Genomic DNA, 26,204 nt, shown 5'->3' on the forward strand with positions numbered 1-26,204 from the left:
AGGCTACTGCCAGTCATCGTCTAGCCCCACGCCTGGGGCAGACTGCAGTATCAGCCTACTCATCACTGGCAAGGAGGGTTTGGACCTGATGCCTTGGAATACACCTTGGTTGCCCTCTGCAACCCCCAGTACCCCTTAGCCTAATAAGAGGCCGCAGCCTGGGGCTTTCCAGGCTGGAGCTCCCCAGCTCCTTAGCCTTTCCCCCGCCCTGCTCCACTCAGGTACTCTGTCTTAGCTCCCTGCAGCCAGGCCCTTCTCTTTCTGAACGCAGAGAGAGACTCTGTCTGAGCTCCTGGCTCCCTGCCTTTATAGGGCCAGCTGAGTCTGTTTGGGGCGTGGCCCCAGCTGCAGCCACTTCCCCTGAATCAGCTCAGCCTTCCCTGCCCCAGCCTTCTCCCAGGGTAGTTCCAAACCCCTCAGGTCAGGAGCAGGTGTCCACCCCACTACAATAACCATAACTCTGAATTTCTTGGGTTTATTATGATTGGTTCTGGGATGATTTCACCATCACTTTAGTGTTTTTACCATGGAGCATACATAACAGTAATTTAAAAGTTTTAGTGTGGGAATACTGTATAATTGTTTACTTACATAAGGAAAACTACTCCTACTTCTTCTCATCCCAAATGGTAATTATTTTGTGCTTTAATTTTCATTCTAGCTCAAACCTGAGAGGCTATGAATACCTACAAGGCCCATTGATTGGAAGTTGTAGGTGTTAAACCTCACCCAGTATTACATCATTTGTGAAGAATTTATCTTATTTATTGCATATTCTAGTTACATTAAGAAATTAGGTTTAATGTGGTAATGCCATGTGGCATAAACATTTCCTATATTCTACCAAGGGCTTCTACCAAGTGCTTCTGTAAACCATGCAATGGATATAACATTGAACACTTGGTTTCTACTGTTCTCATAAAATGTAGAGTGCTCACAGGACACACTCCATGGTAAGACTGCATGATTAATATTTTAAAGTGTAAAAAATGCAAAAAGTTAAGGATCCTATATCAAAAGTAGCTACAATATTGTACTTCATAACTGTAATGACACTACAAAATATATAAGCTATAATAATTACAAGCAAAAAGAAGTTAAAAGAATTACATTACAATATCATGCATTTGAAATGCCTGATTTATGGTTGCGCATGCAACTGTAATTTTGTCTCTTTGTATATGCACCCTGTACACTGAATGAGGCAAAGGTCTCAGACTACAAAATAGTATATGATAATTTAATTAAAGATTGTATTAAAATACATATGCACAAAACCTGAAAGGAATTTCATGGTCAAAAAAGGAACTTCTCTGACCAGAGGACTTCCCCCTCTTGAATTTCAAAGGTCTGCTGCAACAATAGAGGTGTTAGAGCTTTTCAGAAAAAAATTATAATCATTTTTTATAATGAAAAGTATTAAGCAACTTAACAATGGAGGAGGGGGCAAGAGGGAGGTTGCTCCCCCAAAATGAGGAAAAAATGAACTACTACATGTGTTCAAACTGGCCAAATCAAAGTTGCTGTAGAAGCACTAAAGTAACAGTCAGGAGATTGTGCAATCTTTATTTTTAAAAATGATTATATTTAGTTGAAAGAGAAAGAATTACATGAATGCATACTTCTGGGAAGCATTTACTGCTTTAACTACAGGTGTTTAGTGTGCAGTGGCAGAGTCCCTAGGGCCAGTTAGTGTAGGAGTTCTCAAGGTTTTTCTTTCTGAGGCCCCCCCTAACATGCTATAAAAATTCCAGGGCCTAGCAGGGTGGGGGCTGGGTTTCTGAACTTCAGCCATGGGGGAACTTGGGGCTCCAGCTGTGGTGGGGGGGTAGGGGAGGGCTCATGGCGTTGGGGCTTCTGCCCCGTGGGGCGAGGGGGGGACTTGGGGCTCCAGGCTTCTGCCCCGCAAGGCAAGGGAGCTCCTGGCTTTAGGTCTGCAGGGCAGGGGCAGCTCAGGGCTCACGGACGCCCTAAAACAGCTTGCAGACTCCCAGGGGGCTGTGTACCCCTGGTTGAGAACCACTGAATCAGTGAACAGAAAGCTAGTGCACTATAAAATCACATCCTGGCTTGCGAAGCTCTAACTTTCCATATCCTGCAAGCACTCCATTGCGAAATCTCGATCTTCCATGTCAGTGTATTCAGAAATAGGCCCTTTGTTTGTTACAAACATATATTACTTGTGTTCAGTGATGTGTGGGGCCCTGAGTCAGTGATGCATGCAACAGCAATGAATTAGTTGAACATTTCTCACTTTTGGAGGAGAGTTATTGGTTTCAGGCAAATCTATATCCTATTTTGAATTGTGTGTTTGATTTTTGGATGTGTATCCCTTTCCCATTTCTTAATTCTAGTAAGATGGTTTCTCCACATAACAGAATACCTTAGTATTCTCAATTAGAACTCAGTTATAAAAGTCTTGTTGAAATTGTAACACAAGTCATATATGGTCCCTTAGAAATACAATAAGTTACCTTATGAAACAGGCTGTTTTGATAATGAAAGGCTATATGACTTTCTGGTACGCTAAAGGCCAGCATGATTCATGTTTTTTCATATCAACACTACTCACACTGCATATGTTGCGCCTTCCTTGTGTGACACACACAGAGCTGATATGTAATACTGTTATGAATACTGGGATGTCACAATTTTACGAACATGGTATGCGACTGGATCAGTGAGGGGAAGTTACTGCATATTTGATTATTAGAATTTCCTGCATGACTCTATTGACCGAACTTGTACTGGGGGTAACAGCATGTTATTTTACATCGACAGGGCTCAAAATTAAGGGAGTCTGTAGCTGAAGGTGACACGGGGCTTCCCACATAAGAACCCCCAAGCACACACTTAAAAGAATGGGGTAAGCTGTTAGGTTCAAGGATCCTGTCTCTTGACTATAACCAGTTGCAAACCTTGTTCTGCCAAAGCTAGGAGTTACCAGATCAAAGAGTTATAAACAGTGTTTTAAAAAGTGGCTCAATTCCTATGAAAGGGCTGAGTTGCCAGGGGCTGACCAGGGAGAAAAGTTGACAGTAGATGGAAGATGAAATTCCCAGTTCAGGAATACACTAAAATCGCAGCATGTCTACAGTGGCTTGGGTAAGCTGCTCAAATATGTACCTAGGGTCTCAGACAGGGTTGTCTTCGGGCAGCTAGCCTGAACTGCTGTGGCTATTCTGCTCTTTTTAGCATGTTAGCTCCAACCGAGCTAGAACAGGTCTATCTACCCAAGCTGGGAATTACACCTCCCAGCTGCTGCATAGACCTACCCAGAGAGGCTCAATGGAAAAGTCTAAAGGGAGTTAGTCATACTAGGGTCCCTGTGTGGAAGATGGTTAAACACCGGAAAACTAGATATACGCATAGTCTTTTTATTATTTGGTTTTTTAGATGTTGTATCTGAAATGCTTGTGTTCTAAATACAAACCTTGCTTTAAGAAGGCTGTTTGGTAACTATTGCCCTAGAGGATACAGAATTGCAGGGTCTGGACATAAGCAGATCTGCTGAGGTAAATCACGGGTGATACACAGGGGACTGCAACCAGGGCCCACTCTGAGCATAGGAGAATCATATGATACCACCTCCAGACAGAGGTGACAGTTTGAGGCCAGAGGTCTACACTCAGGATATACTCCGAAAGACCAGGCGGGGTCAGAGATGCAATTAACCTATTAACTGTGACACCTTGTGTCACATTAAACTATATGCCTGAACCTTCTGAAAGTAAGCTCTACGTGGCAGGAACTATTCAGTCTGTGCCCTATGACCAGTTGTATAGCATCATACACACCTATAACACTATATAAATACTAAACACTTTACTTAAATAGCAAATCCCCACACCTTTTATATTAAACAGATTTCAGAATAAATATATAGAATAAATTGCAGTCTAACATCAGAAAATAAAAAGAGACTGTTACGAATTCTTAGTTGATGAATGTAAATTTTGAAAATAAAGTTACCTGGTTTGTTCCTGCTGCAGTGTGTTGGGATCAGGTATAAAAAATCTTACTCGAAAATGGATGGTGCAGGGAAAACCTCCTACAACGTTTTACAAAAGTAAATCAGTATTTCTATTTTTTATTTATTTCTGTAAAATTTATAGAAAAAACTACAACAGAAAATAACCACATAATATGACAAATCTGATTTACTTTCTTTTTTTGACATGGGAAGAAATCATGAAATATATCTGTTCACTATTCCCGCACTCCCACTATATTGTTAAGTCTTTTGCTACTTTCAGAGCAAGAACACACAAATATATCTTTCTTTGAAAAACAATCCTGTTCATGAAGCAGTTATCAGCATGGTCTATTCAGTTCCCTTCTTTTATATTTTTAACAGTGCCATTTTTAACATAGCAATTTGTGTTGGAAAAAAGTACATTCCATTCCTTCTGGTATTAAAAGAGGAAAGTCTTAAAAAAGAGGAAAATACACCTGATGCAAGTATCTCATAAGACAAGCAAGAATGTTATATCAGGAAAATTTAGAGAATCCTCTGTATTTCCTCTTGTGGAAAATAAACAGTAACAAAGCTTTAACAATTATTGTGCATAACTAACTTTTAACCTTATTTAAAATCACACACAAGCTACCAAATGAGCTAGAATCAGGAGATCAAAAACAGAATTTATGTTTCAACTTCACTAGTGATTATATAGCTTTGACTACATCTGCACTGAGTAAAAAATTGTTACCAGAAGTTGTTTATAAATAGTTCATGCTAAAAATAATTATGCCCTGTAATTTTTTTTTGTTTAAAGACTGAGTTCAAACACTAGAGACTAATTTTGCTCCACTCTGGCCAGACTAAGAGCTTTACCTGAAATATTTGAAACCATTACACTCTTACCCCATCAACTACTTACTCTCCCCTCTACTGCTGACATTAGTGGGAACAGTAATGTACAGAGGTCACCAGACAGCTACTATTTTCACTACTGTGTTGTCTAACTTTGCTCAGACCAGAGCTAGAGGACAGAGTGGTAATGTTGGTTACCTACATTGTCTAATCTACGTTGGAGCAGCTACCACTACTGAAGCTTAACCAGTAGTAAGAACTGTAGGAAGTTTTGCCAAAAAGTCTACTGTTAATGCCCAAAAGTGAAGTTCAGAATTGTGTTTCTTCTAATCAACGATATAGGTAGAAGAGGAATTCAGGCCAGAAAAAGTTAGATTTTTACGTAAAGTATCTTACCTTTAAGCTGTTTTCTAACAGGTTTGCTTGATTCGAGCCATCGCTGTGAAATGAAAAATTAGATGATTTTTTTTTAAAAGAACTTTTAAAATATAGTTTTTTTAAATTTAACACTATACTTACAGGGGAATCTACTGACTCTTCACTTTGTTGTAAACCAAAATATTCCTTCTCTGTCACACCCAAGTGGTTATAGGCCATATCCAACAAAACCTGACCAGTATCTTGTTTCTGAAAACAAAGAACACTCCATAAATGAAAGGCACACTCTTTTGTTTTTAATTAAAAATCGAAACGGAAAAATTGGTTATAAAATTTAGTATATAAATAAAATGGTTAAAAGTTTCTCAGAACAGAGATCATTAGACAGAGTATATTAAAGTGAATAATCTCTCGCTAAAATAACATTCTTAAGGTTGCCAAAGTCGTACTCAAAAGTTCAGAAGTATCAGAATTTAGGTTGTCTATACAACCTTAATTCTGCCCTCCTTGTGAACGCATAGTGATACAATCTTTAATAAAATTATCACATGCTATTTGTTCTCCAGGACCCCTGCCTCATTCAGTGCACAGGATGGATGATGTCAGTGGTATAACAAGGCCCCAGAGTGCCCTGGTGCAAGAACAGGTGAGGGGTCCCCTCTCCCAGCCTCCTCATTCTCCAGGGTGGGTACCTGGGGACCCCAGTCACCCCCTGCAACCCTCCCCCAGCCACCACCTTACCCTCTACTGCCTGGGGCAGGGGTCCTGCTCCCCATCTGCTCCCTGCCACCCTTCCCCTGCTGCCACTCAGCTCAACCACAAGGGGAGCTGGATATATGCCACTCAAGTCCTCACACTCTGCATCCCAGCATGAATTCCCCACACGGCCCCCCCATATTCTTCACCCCCAGCACACATACTCTGCTTGGCCTCCAGCAACTCACTCCAACCCTCAGTCCGCCTCCTGCACCTTTCTGGATGAACTCCTCACTGCTGAAGCAGTGGTCGCACAGTGAATCTAAAGTGGCAGCGGGAGGCTTTCCAGGCAGTGAGGCTCACGGGGACTGGAGCGGTAGGTGTGGGCTGAAGCCCTGGCAGTGCCATCAGGAGCAGCCCCGAGCCGCTCAGTCACAATCTTACTTGCACTGGGGGGCCAGGGGCAAGAAGTAGCTACAGAGGGGCCAAGGGAGTGCTTCCCCAGTAGCCCATCTGGGGTTGGGGCAGGAGCCCTCCCCCAGCAGCTTGGTTGAGCGGGCCACTAGGCTGCCTATAGGTGGAGTGGTCTCTGCTGGTTGGGCCCCATCACCTCATGGGCCCAGGGCAAATGCACCACAGGATGGTGCTACATTAGTAAGAAACTACTCAATATTTTTGATTCTCATTATTCAATGTATGCCCAGGCCTTTTCTTCTGCACACTAGTCAAACTCTGCTCTGAAGACAATTATGGATTTCCCCATATACTTATCTATGGCACTCATCATTACAGTATCTGAATGCTTCACAAACATTAATTTTTTTTAGGTGAAGTGAGGGGATAGAATTAGTCCCGTTTTACGAATGGCAAACTGAGGCACAGAGGTGAAAAGTATCCACTAATTGTTGGTGCTCAATTTGAGATGCCTAGGACCTGATATTTCAGAGTACTTATTATTAGATATCACTTTAATATGTTCAAGCACAGCTCCCACTGACTTCTGCAGTTGTGAGTGTGATGCTTCCCAGCAGTACCCCGAGTTATGATGCACCTCACTACCACCTGCCCTTAGCGTGAGGAAGCCTTGTCAGTGCCTGCCAGGGGTCAGCTCCTGACTCCACCAGCCACAGGCAACACAACCCTCCCCTCTCAGACTATGCAGACTGTATCGTCCCTTTGCAGATAGATTCACCCCAACCCCCAAGTCGTCTGGGCATTCCCCAGCCGCTCATCCATCAGAAACTCCTTACATATAATCTGCACATACATTTCCCAAAGATTATGATGACCAGCGTGAAACAGGCTTTCAGTAGAGATCTTACATTACACTTTTTAGTGAACTAGTATGTAAATACTAGACCCAAAGAATGCCAGGTGGCATCTAGAGGACCTTGGGTCACAGTGAGTGATCAGAACTTCTGAAAAATCAAGTCAGAGAGTCTCAAGGTATCTTTCGGAGGATCCTTCTCATCTACCTTTCTGTGTCTATGTCCTTGGTCCCCTTTTCTTCTCCCTTTACATTTTATCTCCCAGTAATTTCAACCCCAAACAGAAATTCAACCACTATCTCTATGCTGATGACTCACAGATCTACCTCTCTACATTAGACATCTCATCCTGCCTCTGACATCTCCTCATAGATATATAGCTGTCAGCAGTATTCTGTCTAATTTTTTACATCCATGTGCAGAAAGAATTTTATGTACACCAATATGGATGTGATGTGTGGTGGCGGTGGGGCTGAGGGACTCGGCGTGTGGGAGGGGGCTCAAGGCTGCGGCAGAGAATTGAGGTGCGGGGGATTGAGGGCTCTGGCTGGGGGGGGTGAAGGCTCTGGGTTGGGGCTGGGGATGAGGGGTTCATGGTGGAGGGGGCTCAGGACTGGAGCAGGAGTTCAGGGTGCGGGAGGGAGCTCAGGGCTGGGGCAGAGGGTGTGGGGGGGTGAGGGCTCCGGCTGGGGATGAAGGCTCTGGGATAGGACTCGGGATGCTTGGGGTGGAGGAGGGGGCTCAGGGCTGGGGCAGAGGGTTGGGGTGCAGGGGGTGAGGGCTCCGGCTGGGGGTGCAGGCTCTGGGGTGGGGCAAGGGAGGAGGGGTTTGGAGTGTAGGCTTGCTGCCGCAGATCAGGGCCAGGTGAGAGGCGCCTCTCCCCAGCCACGTCAACTCCAGTGGGGCTCGGCTGGGGGAGAGGCGCCTCTCCATGGCCACAGCAGTTCCGGTGGGGCAGGACTGGGCTGGACTGGGGTAGGGGAGCCTCTCCACGGCTGCTCCGGCAGGGCAGGGCTGGGCGCCTCTCCCCAGCAGCAACAGCTCCGGTGGGGCTGGGCTGGACCGGGGGAGGAGCACCTCACCCCACCTGACGGCCCTTGATAGCCTGCCGTGCGGCCGCACAGCTTAGAGGCAATATAGGCTGTCAGCTCAAGCTCAACAAGGCTAAAACAGAGCCCTTCATCTCAGTCCCTCTCCCAAGCACTACCTCCTTTCTCACTGCAGACACCACCACAGCCTGCCCATTGCTCAGGTCCATATCCCGGTTGTCATCTTCAACTTGAACCTCGCATGAAGTCGTCCCATCCAGGCTATATCTAAATTTTGCCATTTTTTTCTCTGCATAACATTCTAAGATGCGGTCTTTCCTATCCATCCACCCAGCTAAAATTCTTGTCCAGGCTCTCACCATCTCATGTCTGAGTTACTGCAACATCCTCTTCTGTCTTGATAATCTTGCCCCACTCATAATATCCATTCAGAACACCGCTACAAAGATTTCTCCTAGCCTGTCGCTTTGACTATTCACCTCTCTCTTTGCACCCTCTATCACTTCAAATGTAAGCTTCATGTCCTATCCCACCCTCCCAATCATTTCTCTTTCACTACCAAGATGTTGTCTCATGTCTCCAGTCATCCCATGATGGCAGCCTCCATTGCCACCTTATTATATTTTAAAACAAGCACCTTCATGCTACCCCTCCTGCTTGGGAGGAGTTCCCCATAATCATCCCCAAAGCTACCTCATTATCCACCTTTAAATACCTCCAAAAAAGTCTTGTTTTCACTAATGCCTATAAAAAACTTAACATTTGGGCCACTAGTGTGCTGAGACCACTGCCTATTGTGACCAATATTGTCTCATTGTTTCCTTGTACTCTCCTGCTTGTTAGCAACCATCTGTCGTCTCTGGTGTTATACTAGATTGTAAGCTCCTTCTGACAAAGACCCTTCTAATGTAGAATCATAGAATCATAGAATATCAGGGCTGGAAGGGACCTCAGGAGGTCATCTAGTCCAACCCCCTGCTCAAAGCAGGACCAATCCCCATACAGATTTTTGTCCCAGATCCCTAAACGGCCCCCTCAAGGATTGAACTCAACGGCCCCCTCAAGGATTGAACTCACAACCCTGGGTTTAGCAGTCCAATGCTCAAACCACTGAGCTATCCCCCCCCCCCCCCCCCGAGCTGTAGACACAGCTATGCCAGCTAAAAAGTGCTTTTGTCATTGCAGTTTATATAGGCTTGTTGAGTGAAATAAGCTGTACTGGCAAAACCATTTTATGCCAGCGCAACTATTTCTACACTACAGCTTTGACCAGCATAAAGTCTCCCCCTAATTCTCCCACCGCTCCCAAAAATAAATCATACCCTAACTGACGTTGCTATGCTGGCCAAGTTTTTAGTGTAGACCAGTCTTTGCCACATCATACTTTGAGATCCTCTGATGAAGTGTACCATCAAGTGCCAAGTACTTTATAAAGGTAGGTATTTTTATCCCCATTTTACATGGGAGGAAACAGAAGCAACAAGATGACTGTAATGAGTTGCGTTTGAAGTAGAATTCAGTTCTCCTAACCCCCAATGCCCTAGTGTAATGATTAGGCCATAAGGTATCCAATAGGTAGAGAATAAAGTTATGGGCACTCCACATGAAACACCATATTTGTGATCGCAGAAACCTTTCCTAAAACTCACATTTAAAAAGGGTATCCTAATATAGGAGAAATCAATATTAGGAGATGTAAACATTTTTCTACAGAGATGAAGCGCTTTCAAAATTCCTACTTATTCTGGCATTAAAATGCAGGCCACCTCATCTTTTACACACACACACACACACACACACACACACACACACACACACACACACACACACACACTTCAGATTACTATCAAGAATTTAATACCTGGCCGTGGACATTCTTTTCAGTTTAACCACTTCATAACAAGTGTTCACAATAGTCACCTCCATTAAAAAGGTCCCTCCTGAATTTAACCTCATTGATACAAACTTGGCAGATTTATTAAACATAGGACTGCCACAGTCAAAACATTTCCACCATGCACCTACTTTCCTCCTCTGACACTTATTAGAATTACTTTCCAGATTTATGTGGATAATTGTAGAGCTGACAAACTCAAAATCCTCTAGCTTCTTAGAGGGCACAATGCTATTGTCTTCGACTTCGATTACAAGTTCTCTAAATATATTCTTTAATATTTATATTCACTAGTGCCTAGAGGCTAAGTAGGCTGGGGCCATATTGTGCTCGTTGCCGTATAGACATATAGAAAATGATAGTCCCTACCCCAAAGAACTTACGATATGGAATTTATTATATACACATGTATATCCCTCACCAATAAATTACCGTAAATGCAGTCTCTTCTGGGTGATAGTTTAACAGCACAGTGCAACACTCTACACCAATGGTTTTCAAAGTTTCAGGTCACGACCCAGTCCTGGGCACTGGGTCGCCTTGCTCAGCATCCAGGGACTCTGGTGGCTGGCCAGTAAAAACTAATAGTCCCTACCTGTTCTGACACTGCGCTGTGCCCCAGAAGTAGCCAGCAGCAGATCTGGCTCCTAGGCCGGGGGCCATGAGGCTCCACGTGCTGCCCCCACACTGAGCACCGGCTCCACACTCCCATTGGCCTGGAACTGACTAATGGGAGCTGGGGGCGCAGCAGTGCCTGTGGGCGAGAGCCGCACGGAGCTGCTTGTGTGCCTCCGCCTAGGAGGCTGGACCTTCCGGTGCAGTGGGATGCAGTGCCAGGACAGGCGGGAAGCTTGTCTCTGCACTCTGGCTGCACCACTGACAGGGAGCCGCCGGACGTAAGCCTGTACCCCGATCCCCTGCCCCAGCCCGGACCCCCCCCAAACTTGGAGCCCCCTCCTGCACCCCAAACCCCTCATCCCCGGCCCCACCCCAGAGCCTGCACTCCCAGCCCAGAGCCCTGACCCCCTCCCACACCTCAATCCCCTGCCCCAGCCCTGAGCCCCTGCCCACACCCCAAACCCCTCAGCCCCAGCTCCATTGGGTCGCAGACATCAACGATTTTCTTCAACTGGGTCACCAGAAAAAAAGTTTGAAAACCACTGCTCTACACCTTCCTCTTCTTCTCCCCCATGACAGCCCTAACCTCACTTTCTACCAAAGTCACAGTTCTATAATGGTATTTTCTTTTGAAAATTGAGCCTCACTTCAGAAAAAATAACACCCATTGCGTCCTCCCTTGCAATCCTGCCATGTGTTGTTCAAGGCCCACGCACCTTAATTTATACCGCTTTCACAGCCCCTTACCCCCAACTAGTCCAGTTCCTGGCTATGTTTGGCACTCTGTGCAACCTTGAATGAATGACTAAACATGTGCCTCAGTTCCCCATCAGTGCTTGCATCATGACATGTGCCTGCCTTTCTAACAGACACACCAGATTCCTACAAGGTGCACAGAGACCTCTCCAGAGTTAAATCTGCAATCAAGCATCAGTATATGACCAGCCATTCTGTGTTCCTTCACCCAGATAAGGCCACACAGCAATTCTCTCCACAAGGGTCTGCTGTCCATATGATAATGAATGACTCTAGAGAGAAGCCTATGAAATGCTTCCTGAACAGGAAAATGGGCTATTGGGCTGCTTGGAATGGCATGAAAAATCCTTGCCATAATCAAAATGACGGGATGTGAAGACCAAGTGGAGGATGGAAACAAAAGGAGAGAAGGGTAGGGGACAATACAAAAATATATACAGAAGATAAAATTGAGGAAAAACAAACGAAAGAATAGACCACAAAGGTGCAGCTACTGCAATAAGACTCAGCACAATAAGTGCCATAATCTTACTCAGTATTTCCTACAAGGAAAGTTCCAGCACTGAAGATCTTACAATCCTATTTAACAAATTAAAATGTGTATTCCCTGGGACAACACACAAGATGACAAAAAACAGCCTTTGCATGGCAGATGTCTTTGCCACTATTATAAATTACAACATTACTGTAGATATGTCATGACAATGCCCTTCTCTGAAAAACTGTGGGGTAAAGTTTAAGGCATCTCAAAGTTCCTTGTGCAGCTGAAACTGCATGCCATAACAACCCAACAACCTCAGTGAAAAACCTGACTTCAGTCTTACTGGGGGGAAAAAAAAAAATGACTAGAGAATTGATTCTCAAAATATACCCAGCTATTGATTAACAAGATTTTTCTGATATTGCTGAAATAAAAAAATTCAAGTACACAAATGAAATCAATTTCATTCTGGTTCAGAGTAGCAGCCGTGTTAGTCTGTATCCGCAAAAAGAAGAACAGGAGTACTTGTGGCAACTTAGAGATTAATAAAGTTATTAGAGCATAAGCTTTCGTGGACTTCTGGTTCAAACATCCTCTAAACCTTGTTTTATAGATCTTGGTCTACTCAAGAAAAATAAGTTAAAAATGTGTACTAAAGCACTAAGACACTCAGCCTTGCTTGGCCGAGTAGCAAGCACTAACTCTCAGAGACTATTTATGGTCTTTAGGTTTACATGTAAATGCATGTCAAAAAAGATTCCAAGATGCTCAACAGGCAGAGTCAACTCTGATTTGACAGCCATCTCTGTGGATACCAGGGGAATAGAGAAACATCACTTGCCACTTGGCTTTCAAGGGAAGTTATTCTTAAGTTATTAATGCTTGATAAGTTTGACTTTCACAAGGAATGCTTTGTTTAAAAAATGACCAGTTTAAAAGAAAAATCACAGTTCCAAAAAACAGATTCAGAAAAGGGCAGCTTAGATTAGAAACAATACCACAAAAGAGAGAAAGTAATATAGACAACTCTTTTTACACGAAAAAGCAAGTTTAAATGCTTTTCTGCAAGTCTCTCACCTGTAAAAGTCCAGAGGTACAAACTTCCAACATAGGCTTGGCAGAATTCAATATATATATATATATATATATATATATATATATATATTTACACAAGTTCATCAGACAATATCAACATTTAGTGTTATAAATTTTTTCTATATTTATTTATTTAAATATTCACAGGTGCACAAATATTATGGGTTTTGAGAATTTCTTTCCATTTTATTGATTACATTTTCATAGTTATGGAAATTATGGAGGGGTCAGACAATTATTTAATGCTAGTAGACGTTGAGATTCAAAAAGTTAAAGCTTTATAACCATTGAAACACAAATTGTCATCATATATCAAAATATACAAAGTAAATACCCATAAGTCAAATTCTAATACGTTCTCAAGTAGAAATTTTCCTTCTTTGCCTATATGTAAATTTTAATTATCAATAGAAATATCTTTTCAACAATATGTGTGTGTATGGTGAAACTGACATTTACCAATAAAAATCTGATCCTTCTGAGCCTAAATATAGTAATTCCTGACAAGCATATGAACCAGTGAGTTAAAACCATAGAGCCACAACTTTCTTTCTAGTACCACCCGTTTGCTCCCATTTGCTAATGAAACATTTAAAAGGAAAACTCTAGTTATTTTTACACCAAAGTTGCAGAGGGAATGTATATTATTGCTATATAAACATTTATAAAAGAGCTCAGCATCATGAGTGCATTTTGCATGACTTAGAATAATAAAAGTGGTATTTTCCCCCAATACCATAGCATAGCATATGCACAGTGATCCCATTCCATCATATTGTTTTGAACTTGAAGGACAGGGAAAGAACCACCCAACCTCCTAAGAGTGAAAACCTGTGGTTTGCAAAAAATCTGGGAATACTTTTAAAACAGAGTATCCTATACCACACTTGGTTTCAGAGGTACTTCTGAAGGGAGAGAATTTCCTGCCACTGGTTTGAATTCGCTTCTATCCTTTGGACAGACAGTGTTCCAGATGGATGCAAGTGTCATGATGGAGCAGAGGGAAGAGATCATTTCAGCACGTATAGGTAACCTTGACTTTCATCTATAAGGGAAATGACAGCCACGGTCATTTGGGGGCATAGATGTGTGTGTTCTTGCCATCTGAGCTACTCAAAAAGATGGATAACCACAATCTATACTGATTAAAGCTTCTGAGATGCCTTCAAGGTAAGTCTCAGGTACAACAAGCTATACTAGGCAAAGCCTTCAAGTAACAAAGGCATAGGTGACTGTGAGGAAGTCTACATCTGAAAGGCTGAATTTGTGGTCACTCTTAGTATCTGGGAATTCTAGAGTAACATGTCTAGTAAGAATACCAACAATCCTGAATGTGACAGTCCAGCAGACGCCTTCAGATAAGAGGGAAGTTCTGTACTGTTACTCAAGCTACTTGCCCTGCCGAACACTACCTTTCTCTTATTCTGACTGGTTCTGAGACTCTTGAGTTTCAACTATCCAGGTACCTACCGATCCAGTCACTAGGAAAGCGAGGAAATCTATTCCATTTTATCTGATGAAAAGGAAATAGATCACAGACTCCCTGCTGGTTTCACAAAATTCAAAAGTTCACCAGTTGAATAAAGAAGGGTGCCTGAATTCAACTTTCTGGGACTTCATAACTGCAAACAGGGGATGGGGGGGAACAACACAGTCTCCCAAAACGACATTTGAAGATGTTACGTATCTCAGCTCCATTTTAAAATGCTACTAGTAGATCTCTGCAGCTATTTCAGCAGTACGCTCATGATAAATACATTAAAATTCAAAATAAGTATTAGCTGTGAAATATCTCTGGGTCTCAACTTTTCTGCAGTTTTAAAGTATACTAGGACAAGAAGAAAATTGTAACAGCATAAGAATGGCCCACACTGGGTCAGATCAATGGTCCATCTAGCCCAGTATCCTGTCTTCCAACAGTGGCCAATGCCAGATGTTTCAGAGGGAATGAACAGACCAGAGCAATTATCAAGTGAACCATCCCCTTGTCGTCTAGTCCCAGCATCTGGAAGCCAGAGGCTCAAATCATTCCTATTGATTTCATTTGGAGAAATGGGGTGTGTGTGCACACGCGTGCATATTTTTACATGTATTTTAACAGGATTTTGACAAATATTGTTTATATGACATCTAAACATAAACAAAAGCGGATTAATTTAATGGAATGTCAAATGAAGAGCTGCCTTGTCCACTTCTGCCTGAGAACAAGTTTTTATATGATCTCCTCCTCTCTTAACTGATAATGCAGACAGACTGAAACAGGAGCTCTAGCTGTGAAAAAGAGTTTGTAGGCTAATGCTGAATATTTCACTGATCACGAGCAAAAAAATACCCTAATGTGCTTATTCAGTTTGTTTTAATGTTCTCTTCATTTAAATATGCCCGCCACTGACCCCATCACTGAATTAAGTTGCAAGTTTTCAATGTGTGATCTCTAGATCTGCGGATTCTTCCAAGGAGACATCAGTTCCTAGATAACTAGATTTTGGAACCTACACTGACTTCCAGACATGCTTTACCTTCTGAGCCACTTCCTACACTGAGAAAGCTCCAACCTCAGTTTGGTTGTTAGTTGCAGGAATCAAAACATGGTAAGTTCTGTTTCACTCATGGTCAGTGACTGAAAAGTAATTTAAATCCATGGTCATTCCAGAAATCTGGCAAACACAACAAACAAAACAAAACAAAAAAAGCAAGTATGTTTTTACTCTGCACAATCAAACCACCACAATCAATTCAGGCCTGGTCTACACTAGAAACTTTAGTTGACATAAGCCGCGTTAAGTCAATCTAATAATGCATGTGTCTACACTACCAAATCACTTCCGCCAAACTAAGTGGCCTGTAAAGTCAACTGCTGTACTCCACCTCCATGAGAGGAGTAGCGCTTGATGTGACATCCACGGGTCGACGTGGGGCTAGTGTAGACACCGCGTTGTGTAATTCGAATGAATTGACCTCCAGGAGGTGTCTCACAGTGCTCTGTTGTGACTGCTCCGAAGAGCACTTTCAACTCCACTGCACGTCAGCCAGGTACACAGCAAACAGCCACTCCTCTATTAAAGGCCCAGGAACTTTTGAATTTTCATTTCCTGTTTATTCAGTGTGGAGAGCTCGCCAGCACAGCTGATCATGGACACTGAAGGCTGCAAACGTGCTCCAGCATGGAGTACACAGGAGGTTGTGGATCTTATTGCTGTGTGAAGAGAAGAGTCTGCAGGAAAAGCTCAGATCCAGCAGAAGAAACACTGACATCCATGCCAAGATTGCGTGGGAATGTGGGAGAAGGGCTACACCAGGGACGCACACCAAAGCCATGTGAAAATAAAGGAGCTTCGGCAAGCGTACCAGAAGACAAGGGAGGCAAACAGTCATTCATGAGTTCTGCCCCACAGACACACTGTTTTTATGAGGCGCTGCATGCAATTCTCAGCCGCGACCCCACCACCACCGCCCCCAAAACGCTCTGGGGATACCTCCCCAGGAACCCCGGGCAACCTCGAGCAACAACGAGGAGGACATTGTTGACGAGGAGTAGGAGGAAGATAATTTGAGGTAGGCAAGTGGAGGATCCATTCTCCCAGTCAGCCAAGAACTGTTTCTAACCCTGGAGCCCATCCCTTCACTGGACCAGCTGGCGGTGGAGCGTGATCCCGCGGAAGGCACCTCTGGTGAGTACACATTTCCAATTAAACTGTAGGGGTTACATGCTCTTCTTTTTTATGTTTAATCTGAACAAAAAAAATAGGTGTAGTGGGTATCAGTGGCCACAGCAGCTACACAGAGGGTGCTCTCCGAAAAAGACTGTTTATGTGCACGGGGATGGCCTGGAAATCCTCCATGGAGATCCCTAGGAAGCTTTCATGGAGGTACTCTGCAATCCTCTGCAAAAGATTTCTGGGAAAGGCTGCCTTATTTTGTCCACCACAGTAGGACACTTTCCCATGCCACTCCAGTATTAACTCTGCTGGCATCATTGCAGTACAAGGACCAGGTCTGTACCAAGATGCTTGCAGCATCTGCTCCCTTGCAGCCTCTGTTACCTTCAGGAGAGTTATATTGTATAGAGTCACCTAAGGGAAACGGGAGAAGTTTTGAATGCTAGCCCTTAAACCGCAAACAATTCAACAAGTAATCAGCCCCGTTTGGTGAAATCTGGGTCACACAACCAGGCTTTTCCAAATGTGCTGTGGTTGTGGTTGGAAGGGATCATGTGTATTGCAAGCAGCACTGAAAGAAAAAAAAAAGGGGGGGGGAGGGTGACTTCCTGTATGTCTCCCTTCCCCCTCCCTACAACCCAGTGCCGCTTTTGTAAAAAAACAAACTATTTGGGGGGCTTTACACTGGTGCTTGTCCTCAAGCACCATCCAGGTTGCTAGGGGAAAGGAGGCTTTTCTCAAGTTCCAACCTGTGATCCCAAAGATGTCTTCACAAAAGCAGCAGGACAAGACCTCTCGCCCATGCCTCGTGGCCTTACTCACCGTGGCTGGAGCAGCAAACCAACTCTTGCAATAGCCAGTGGTTTTGATTACGTTGTGGCTTGCAGTGAAGTGTTTTGAGGGGTGGGTTTTTTTTTTTATAAAAAAAAATTAACCTTGCACTAGAAACAATGTATGCACTGTCAATGCTACCCTGGTGCTTTGCATTCCTTGTAGCTGAAACCTTGTCTGTTGGCACATCTTCCACACCAGGACAGAGACTTCCCCAGATTAGAAGGTGGAAAAAGAAGACTTGGGAGGACATGTTCAATGAGTTAATGCGTGCCTCCGAGTGACAAGACGGAGCTCAGAGCATGGAGGATCACACTGTCTGAGAACATGGACATGGACAGGGAGGACAGGAGATCATGCAGGGAACAAGAGCATGCCACGCAGGAAGAGATACTATGGATTATGAAGGAGCAATCAGACATGTTGAGGCATCTGGTTGAGGTTCAAGAAAGGCAGCTGGATGTTCCTCGCAGCCTATGCTGAACCTGCTGCCATCATTGCCCAATTCTACAGCCTCCTCCCCCAAATATCCTATGAAGCAGGGGGAGGGAGAGGAGAGGAGGAGTTTGACATCCCTTGCACTCAACACCAGGGGAGGGTACTAGGACCAGAAGGTGCCCATTCCCACACCTTTGATTGTTACTGTAGTGCATCTGTAAGCAAGCTTTCCTTGTTTCTCCCCCCCTCCCCCCCGCAGTATCATCAGCCCTTGTGCCCCAGGTTATCTTACTTTTCTTTGCTGTCTCTGTATGTTTGTGTGCATAATAAAACTTAACGGATGGAGGGGAAAAGGCTCTTTATTCATTAAACACATGGTAGTTGGTGGGGGTGGAGTTTACACAGGAGAAAATGCAAAGGAGGGGACAGTTTGGTAAGGAACAACACAGATAAGTGTCACATTACTTTGGCTCAATGCTGAAACTGGTTTTCAAAGCCTCACGAAGACACAGAGCCCATCAATGTGCTCTTCTTATTGCCCTGGTATCTAGCTGTGCAAAATTGGCTGCCAGGTGATATGCCTTAAACCCCCCACCCCAACGGAAACTTTTCTCCCTTTGTTTCACAGATATTATGGAGCACACAGCAGGCAGCAATAACAATGGGGATATTGCTTTCACTGAGGTCTAACCTAGTAAGCAAACAATGCCAGCGACCTTTTAAACATCCAAAGGCACATTCCACCACCATTCCTCACTTGCTCAGCCTATGGTTGAACCAGTCCTTACTGCTGTCCAGGCTGCCTGTATATGGCTTCATGAGCCCCACCAGTCAGTGCTTGTTTCCTGAGCCCATAAACGCTGCTCGGCCGTATCAAGGTGATGCATAACTGTTGCCAGCAACTGTGAATTGCTCCGCTCTAGATCTTCCAGCTACCCACAGTGCAGTGCTCCATGTGTCGATGCAAGCGCTGCTAGTGAGGATGCACTCCGCCAACACAATGAGCGTAGTGTGGATACGCAAGATTGACTTGCTTAAATCAGAGGCTCGATGTCGACTTACATGAAGTTGACTTAACTTTGTAGTGCAGACATGGCCTTAGTCTTTATTACTTTAGTGAAACAATTTTCCCATCAAGACATTGCTTCATGGATCTGACTTGGTTACCTTTTTTTGTTCTGAATTGGCCAACTGATATTCTTTCACATTTCAGGATGTCAGATTTAATGTGACTTACCTTCTCAAAGAAAGACATTTTGGGAAAATGTAACAGATTTTTTAGACAAAAGAAATGCAGAGGATCTAATTTACCTCGATTTCAGTAAGGAATTTGATACGGTTCCACATGGGGAATTATTAGCTAAATTGGAAAAGATGGGGATCAATATGAAAATTGAAAGGTGGATAAGGAACTGGTTAAAGGGGAGACTACAATGGGTCATACTGAAAGGTGAACTGTCAGGCTGGAAGGAGGTTACTAGTGGAGTTCCTCAGGGATCGGTTTTGGGACCAATCTTATTTAATCTTTTTATTACTTACCTTGGCACAAAAAGTGGGAATGTGCTAATAAAGTTTGCGGATGACACAAAGCTGGGAGGTATTGCCAATACAGAGAGGGACCGGGATATCCTACAGGTAGATCTGGATGACCTTGTAAACTGGAGTAATAGTAATAGGATGAAATTTAATAGTGAAAAGTGAAAGGTCATGCATTTAGGGATTAATAACAAGAATTTTTGTTATAAACTGGGGACGCATCACTTGGAAGTAACAGAGGAGGAGAAGGACCTCGGAGTATTGGTTGATCACAGGATGACTATGAGCCGCCAATGTGATATGGCCGTGAAAAAAGCTAATGCGGTCTTGGGATGCATCAGGCGAGGTATTTCCAGTAGAGATAAGGAGGTGTTAGTACCATTATACAAGGTACTGGTGAGACCTCATCTGGAATAGTGTGCGCAGTTCTGGTCTCCCATGTTTAAGAAGGATGAATTCAAACTAGAACAAGTACAGAGAAGGGCTACTAGGATGATCCGAGGAATGGAAAGCCTGTCTTATGAAAGGGGACTCAAAGAGCTTGGCTTGTTTAGCCTAACCAAAAGAAGGCTGAGGGGTGATATGATTCCTCTCTCTAAATATATCAGAGGGATAAATACCAGGGAGGGAGAGGAATTATTTAAGCTCAGTACCAGTGTGGACAAAAGAAATGGATATAAACTGGCCATCAGGAAGTTTAGACTTGAAATTAGATGACGGTTTCTAACCATCAGAGGAGTGAAGTTCTGGAATAGCCTTCCAAGGGGAGCAGTGGAGGCAAAAGACATATCTGGCTTCAAGACTAAGCTTGATAAGTTTATGGAAGGGATGGTATGATGGGACAGCCTAATTTTGGCAATTAATTGATCTTTGACTATTAGCAGTAAATATGCCCAATGGCCTGTGATGGGACACTAGATAGGGTGGAATCTGAGTTACTACAGAAAATTCTTTCCTGGGTGTCTGACTGGTGAGTCTTGCCCACATGCTCAGGGTTTAGCTGATCGCCATATTTGGGGTCAGGAAGGAATTTTCATCCAGGGCAGATTGGCACAGGCCCTGCGGTTTTTCTCCTTCCTCTACAGCATGGGGCACGGGTCACTTGCTGGAGGATTCTCTGCACCTTGAAGCCTTTAAACCAGAAGTTGAGGACTTCAATAGCTCAGACATAGATTAGGGGGTTGATACAGGAATGGGTGGGTGAGATTCTGTGGCCTGTGTTGTGCAGGAGGTCAGACTAGTGGTCCCTTCTGACCTTAAAGTCTATGAGTCGCATGTGATTTTCATTCTTTTAAAAAGCTAGTAAACAAAAAGTATCAATACCATACACTGATTGTAAAAACTCAGACATTTCTTTGTATTTACAAAAGGCTATAAAATAAAGATACAATTAAGATATCTAAGTTTAGCAATACTCACAGATAATATGAAAACATTTGTGCAAAATTAAGGGTCATCTTCAGTGACTTATACTTTTTTAATTATTTACCTTTCTGGCTGAAATTTCGTAGTGTTCTCTCAAGTCTGAATCCTTTTGAAAAATTTTAACCAAAATGGTTGGCTATTTTGAAGTTTTAAGAGTGAAAAAATACTGCATTTCTTGCTAAAGGAGCTCCAGTGTATAAGTAGCAGATAAGAACTTGGAATTTTGCAGGGATATAGCTTCTGTATTACAAACATGCCTTTAAATGGTTTAATGAAAATTGGTTGTGCTTTGTGAAAGCTAAGGGTTTGGAAGTGTTTGTGCATTGGGTTGTGATGCGATCTAAGTCTGTCAGCATATCTGCACATACATATTCAGTTTAGGAAAGTTCATAGGCAGTGTTATGCTTTTCTTCTATGATTAGAGAAAGTGCATGGGGAAGACAGGGCACTACAGGAATTCTGCTTTCTTCCATATTATGGTGTGCCTGGAATCAGAGAGGTTTCTGCCTCGTGGATTGTACATACTACAAAATACAGAGTATTTCTTCTGCTGTTTAGCAAATATGGAATGTGGTGGACTTGGTTTCTTTCTTTTTAAAAGCCATAAGGAATTCCATATAAAGAAACTATTTAAAGAATATTGAGGATACAAAGCAAAGAATTCAGTCAAAACTTGGCTGAGCCTCAGAGAGCCTTCTAAGACCCCATTCAGGAGGACATAACCACAGTTTTTTGACATTTTTAGGTGCTTGAGACTGATTTTTCAACTTTACCTTAAGTTTCTCACTCAAAATTAATACATTTTAAAGCATCTTTAAACCTACAAGTATTTGATTTGCAACATGAATATTGTGGTATATCCTGCTTAGTGCTACTACTGAAAATTAGAAGTGGTTGCATTTTGTGCAGCAAGTAAGACTCCCATCTCAGATTTTTCACTCTCCGTCATTCCTCCACATAAAGTCAGGGAGGCAACCTGCAAATACTGCATGACTGGTTGCATCAGAATATAAACTGTCCAGTCCCCTTCACCTGATAGTATATTATGAAAGAAGACAAAAGTGGTGGCATGCCACTGAGAGGAAATCAAGCATCCCATAATCCTCCAAAAGAGATGCAATCAAAATATATGCATTTTATCAGCTTGTTCTTTTAATCTGAATACACTGCCAAAAGTTTATATTTGTGTCCAACATATGTAGTTTTAATTCTCATGTAGGTCTATTTTTAATTAAAAGTTATGCAAATTCTTGGTTCTATTTACAGTGCAGATCTAATCTCTACTGCAATTGGTTTTCAACAGTTGCAATTTTTTTTTTCCATTTTTCAGAGGCTCAGCGAGGGTATGTGCCAAGATGGGCTTATTGTAGGTTGACAGATAAGGCAATCCCATGAGACGTGTCAAGAATGAATGACTGGGAAAGTTTCACACTGCTGGGCTGCTAATATACATGTGGTTTAGCTACTTTATCATTACAAGGTAGTTAAAAGCAGAAGAAAATAATGAAACAAATCACCTGATGTAGCATAAACAGAGGCACCAAAAAATAATAGCTGGCAGAACAGGGAGTTCCCAAGATCATTCAGGTGCAGTTCTACTGCTAGTATCTCGTGAGAACTCTTGCATCTAGAAAGGAAAACCAAATACGGGCCCAATTTATACATTTGGAACACTAACAGATCCACTTATTTATAATGAAGTTGCTGTAAGATGAAAAGGAGACGTTTTCCAAGGGGAAGAATGGCCACTTAAAGTCTCTTCAAACTGGTGCCGTTTATCTGCAATCAAGGTTTGCCAAAACCATTCTGAAACAGCAGTCAAGCTCTAGCTGCTCTTGGCTGGAGTCTTTCAAAAGAATGTTTCTCTTCTTTGTGAAGATTTAGTACTGGTGAAATTGTATGTAATCACACAAAAATGTATGGTAGGGGAATGATCTTCCCAGGCCCAGAATGGGTCAGAGTGTCTTTGGTTCTTAAGTGCTGCTATGCAGAAATTACTAAAAATAAAGAAATCACACATGAAATTCCATGTTTATTGCCTCTCAAAGAATCCATCTAAAAACCGTTCCCTTGTCAAGTAAAACTATGGTTCTCTTTTAACTGCCAGCCCTGTAAACCCTGGGACCTGAAAGTCACCAATTGAAAAAAAAAGTTTTCTGCATCTAGAGCTTAGTTTCACTCTTGGCTTCGACAGATTATCTGTGACTTTTTGCAAGTCAAGTAACCTCTCCAACTCTATTTTTCTCATCTGTAACATGGTACTTCCTGAATCACATATGCACTTAGGTTTAATTCATCAATGTGTAAAATGCTTTGAGATCCTTAGATGGAAGGCAAAATAGTAGCGGCACGCTTTGCATACAGCCCGAAGTTCCAGTATGTTTATGTGCATCCTGGCTTCTCACACAGTTCAGGTGCCTTGTGTCATGTGATCTCCTATGTGGGCGCCCATGTCTGTGAGTGACGCATCCGTTACGACTCTTACTCGGCGAGGATGGAAGGAAGGGCATCCTGGAGCAGACTCGTAGCGAGCCTATCCACCCTCAAAGTGATGTGATTACCTCCAGTGGTACATTGAGTATGATTTCCATGGGTTGGTGCATAGAGGAGTAGACACTTCGCAACCATAGTTGTAGGCAGCAAGGCACAGACAAGCGAAGGACGTGATGTACATACATACTGCCATGTGCTCTAGGAGGGACGGATAGGTCCTGGCTGAGACCGAAGGGTTGATCTGGTCCAGTAGGCTCTGAAACCTGTCCCTTGGCAGATAAGCCCGTGCCGAGCCCATGATGATGCATGCGCCTATGAATTCCAGGGACAATGTAGGGTGCAAAGTCGATTTTTCGATGTTGATGCTCATCACCACTAGGGATGAGAGGAGGAGAAGAAGCTGGGACGTTGATTCTCAAGCTTCCTCCTTGGATTGCATTGCCAGTAGCCAGTCATCTAGATCAGTGGTTGTCAACCAAAGGTACGTACATCCCTGGGGGTACGCAGAAGTCTTCCAGGGGGTACATCAACTCATCTAGATATTTGCCTCTTTTTACAACAAGCTACATAAAATGCACTAGAGAAGTCAGTACAAAGTAAAATGTCATACAAGTATTTGTTTATTTTGCTCTATATACTATATAGTACACTGAAATGGAAGTACAATATTTATATTCAATTGATTTATTTTAGGGCTGTCCATTAATTGCAGTTAGCTCATGTGATTAACTCAAAAAATTAATTATGATTAATTGACATTTTAATCGCACTGTTAAACAATAGAATACCAATTGAAATGTATTAAATATTTTTGGATATTTTTCTACATTTTCAAATATATTGATTTCTATTACAAGACAGAATACAAAGTGCACAGTGCGCACATTATTTTTATTACAAATATTAGCACTGTAAAAAACAAAAGAAATAGTATTTTTTCAATTCACCTCATACATGTCCTGTAGCGCAACGTCTTTATCGTGAGAGTGCAACTTACAAATGTCGTTTTGTTTTTTAGTGCAGTTATGTAACAACAACAACAAAAACAAGTCCACTCAGTCTTATTTCTGGTTCAGCCAATTGCTAAGACAAACAAGTTTGTTTATATTTATGGGAGATAATGCTGCCCCGTTCTTATTTACAATGTCACCAGAAAGTTAGAACAGGTGTTCACATGGGACTTTTGTAGCCGGCATTGCAAGGTCTTTACGTGCCAGATATGCTAAACATTCATATGCCCCTTCATGCTTCAGCCCCCATTCCAGAGGCATGATTCCATGCTGATGATGCTCATTAAAAAAAGAATGTGTTAATTAAATTTGTGACTGAATGCCTTGGGTTAGAATTGTATGTCTCCAGCTCTGTTTTACCCACATTCTGCCATACATTTCATGTTATAGCAATCTCGGATCATAACTCAGCACATGTTGGTTTTAAGAACACTTTTGCTGCAGATTTGACAAAAAGCAAAGAAGGTACCAATGAGAGATTTCTAAAGATCGCTACAGCACCTGACCCAAGGTTTAAGAATCTGAAGTGCCTTCCAAAATCTGAGAGGGACGAGGTGTGGAGCATGCTTTCAGAAGTCTTAAAAGAGCAACACTCCGAAGCAGAAACTACAGAACCCGAACCACCAAAAATGAAAATCAACCTTCTGCTGGTGGCATCTGAATCAGAGAATGAAAATGAATATATATTGGTCCGCACTGCTTTGGATTGTTGTTGAGCTGAACCTGTCATCAGCATGGACACATGTCCTCTGGAATTTTGGTTGAAGCATGAAGGGACATATGAATCTTAATTTTTTTAATCATGCAATTAATCACGATTAATTTTTTTACTCGCTTGACAGCCCCTAATTTATTTTATAATTATATGGTAATAATGAGAAAGTAAGCAATTTTTCAGTAATAGTGTGCTCTGACACACTTGTATTTTTAGGTCTGATTTTGTAAGCAAGTTGTTTTTAAGGGAGGTGAGACTTGGCGTATGCACGACAAATCAGACTCCTGGAAATTAGAACAGTAGTCTGGAAAGGTTGAGATGGGGAAGACAAGGACTCCTTGACGTCAGAGGTGAGTCGCTACCACAGAGAAACCCTTTGTGAAGGCTCTCAGGGGAAGCGGTAAGTCCAAGTGTCAATGGTCCATCTTGAACCTCAGGAACTGCCTGTGAGTCAGAGGTATGTAGATATAGAAGTAGGCATCTTGCATACAGAAAGCCGTAAACCACGTGCCTTTTTCTAATGAAGAAATGATGGCCGCAAGCGTAACCATGAGGAATTTTGGCTTGTGAATCGAATGGTTGAAGTGTTGGAGATCCAAGGCTGGTCTCCATCCCCCTTTCTTCTTGGGTACCAAGAAGTAGTTGGAGTAGAACCCTGTGCCCTGAAAGGCTGCAGGGGGTAGTTTCACCATTCCTCCTGCAGAAGGGAGTCCACCTCTAGGTAAAGAATATTGTCAGGACAGTGATCCTGGAGAAGGGATCAGGGCAGAGATGCACAATAGATTCAATGGTACAGCTGTGTCGAATAACGTCCAGGACCCACTTGTCCGTTGTTGTTGCTCTCTATGCTGGCAAAAGAATTTGAAACAACCCCTAAAAGGGGTGGTTTGTAGGAGTGTTGGTGTATGGAGTGATTGACGGCTCTCTAGTCGCATTTTTCACAATGACTAAGTGTGTTGTCCAGAGGTCTGCATTGCCGGAACAGGCAGATGGGTTCTGTGTACCTTAGGCCATTTCTGAGGAGGCTCACAGGCTCATTGATGGTA

At 42.9% G+C, this 26,204-nt stretch overlaps 1 protein-coding gene across 6 annotated transcripts in view; it reads right to left on the reverse strand.

Moving 5' to 3' along the window:
- The window catches only part of PTPN3 (protein tyrosine phosphatase non-receptor type 3), a 341,924-nt gene that overhangs the window by 175,544 nt on the left and 140,176 nt on the right, over window positions 1–26,204 (reverse strand). For all 6 annotated transcript variants that reach the window (XM_008169326.4, XM_065584007.1, XM_065584011.1 and 3 more), the window contains 3 exons: window positions 5,336–5,443; window positions 5,213–5,255; window positions 3,973–4,051 (listed from right to left, as the gene is read on the reverse strand). In XM_008169326.4, the coding sequence (XP_008167548.4) occupies window positions 3,973–4,051; window positions 5,213–5,255; window positions 5,336–5,443 (230 nt within the window). The remainder of the gene's footprint in view (window positions 1–3,972; window positions 4,052–5,212; window positions 5,256–5,335; window positions 5,444–26,204) is intronic.

This window comes from Chrysemys picta, chromosome 2 (assembly GCF_011386835.1).
Source record: "Chrysemys picta bellii isolate R12L10 chromosome 2, ASM1138683v2, whole genome shotgun sequence".
NCBI lineage: Eukaryota > Metazoa > Chordata > Testudines > Emydidae > Chrysemys > Chrysemys picta.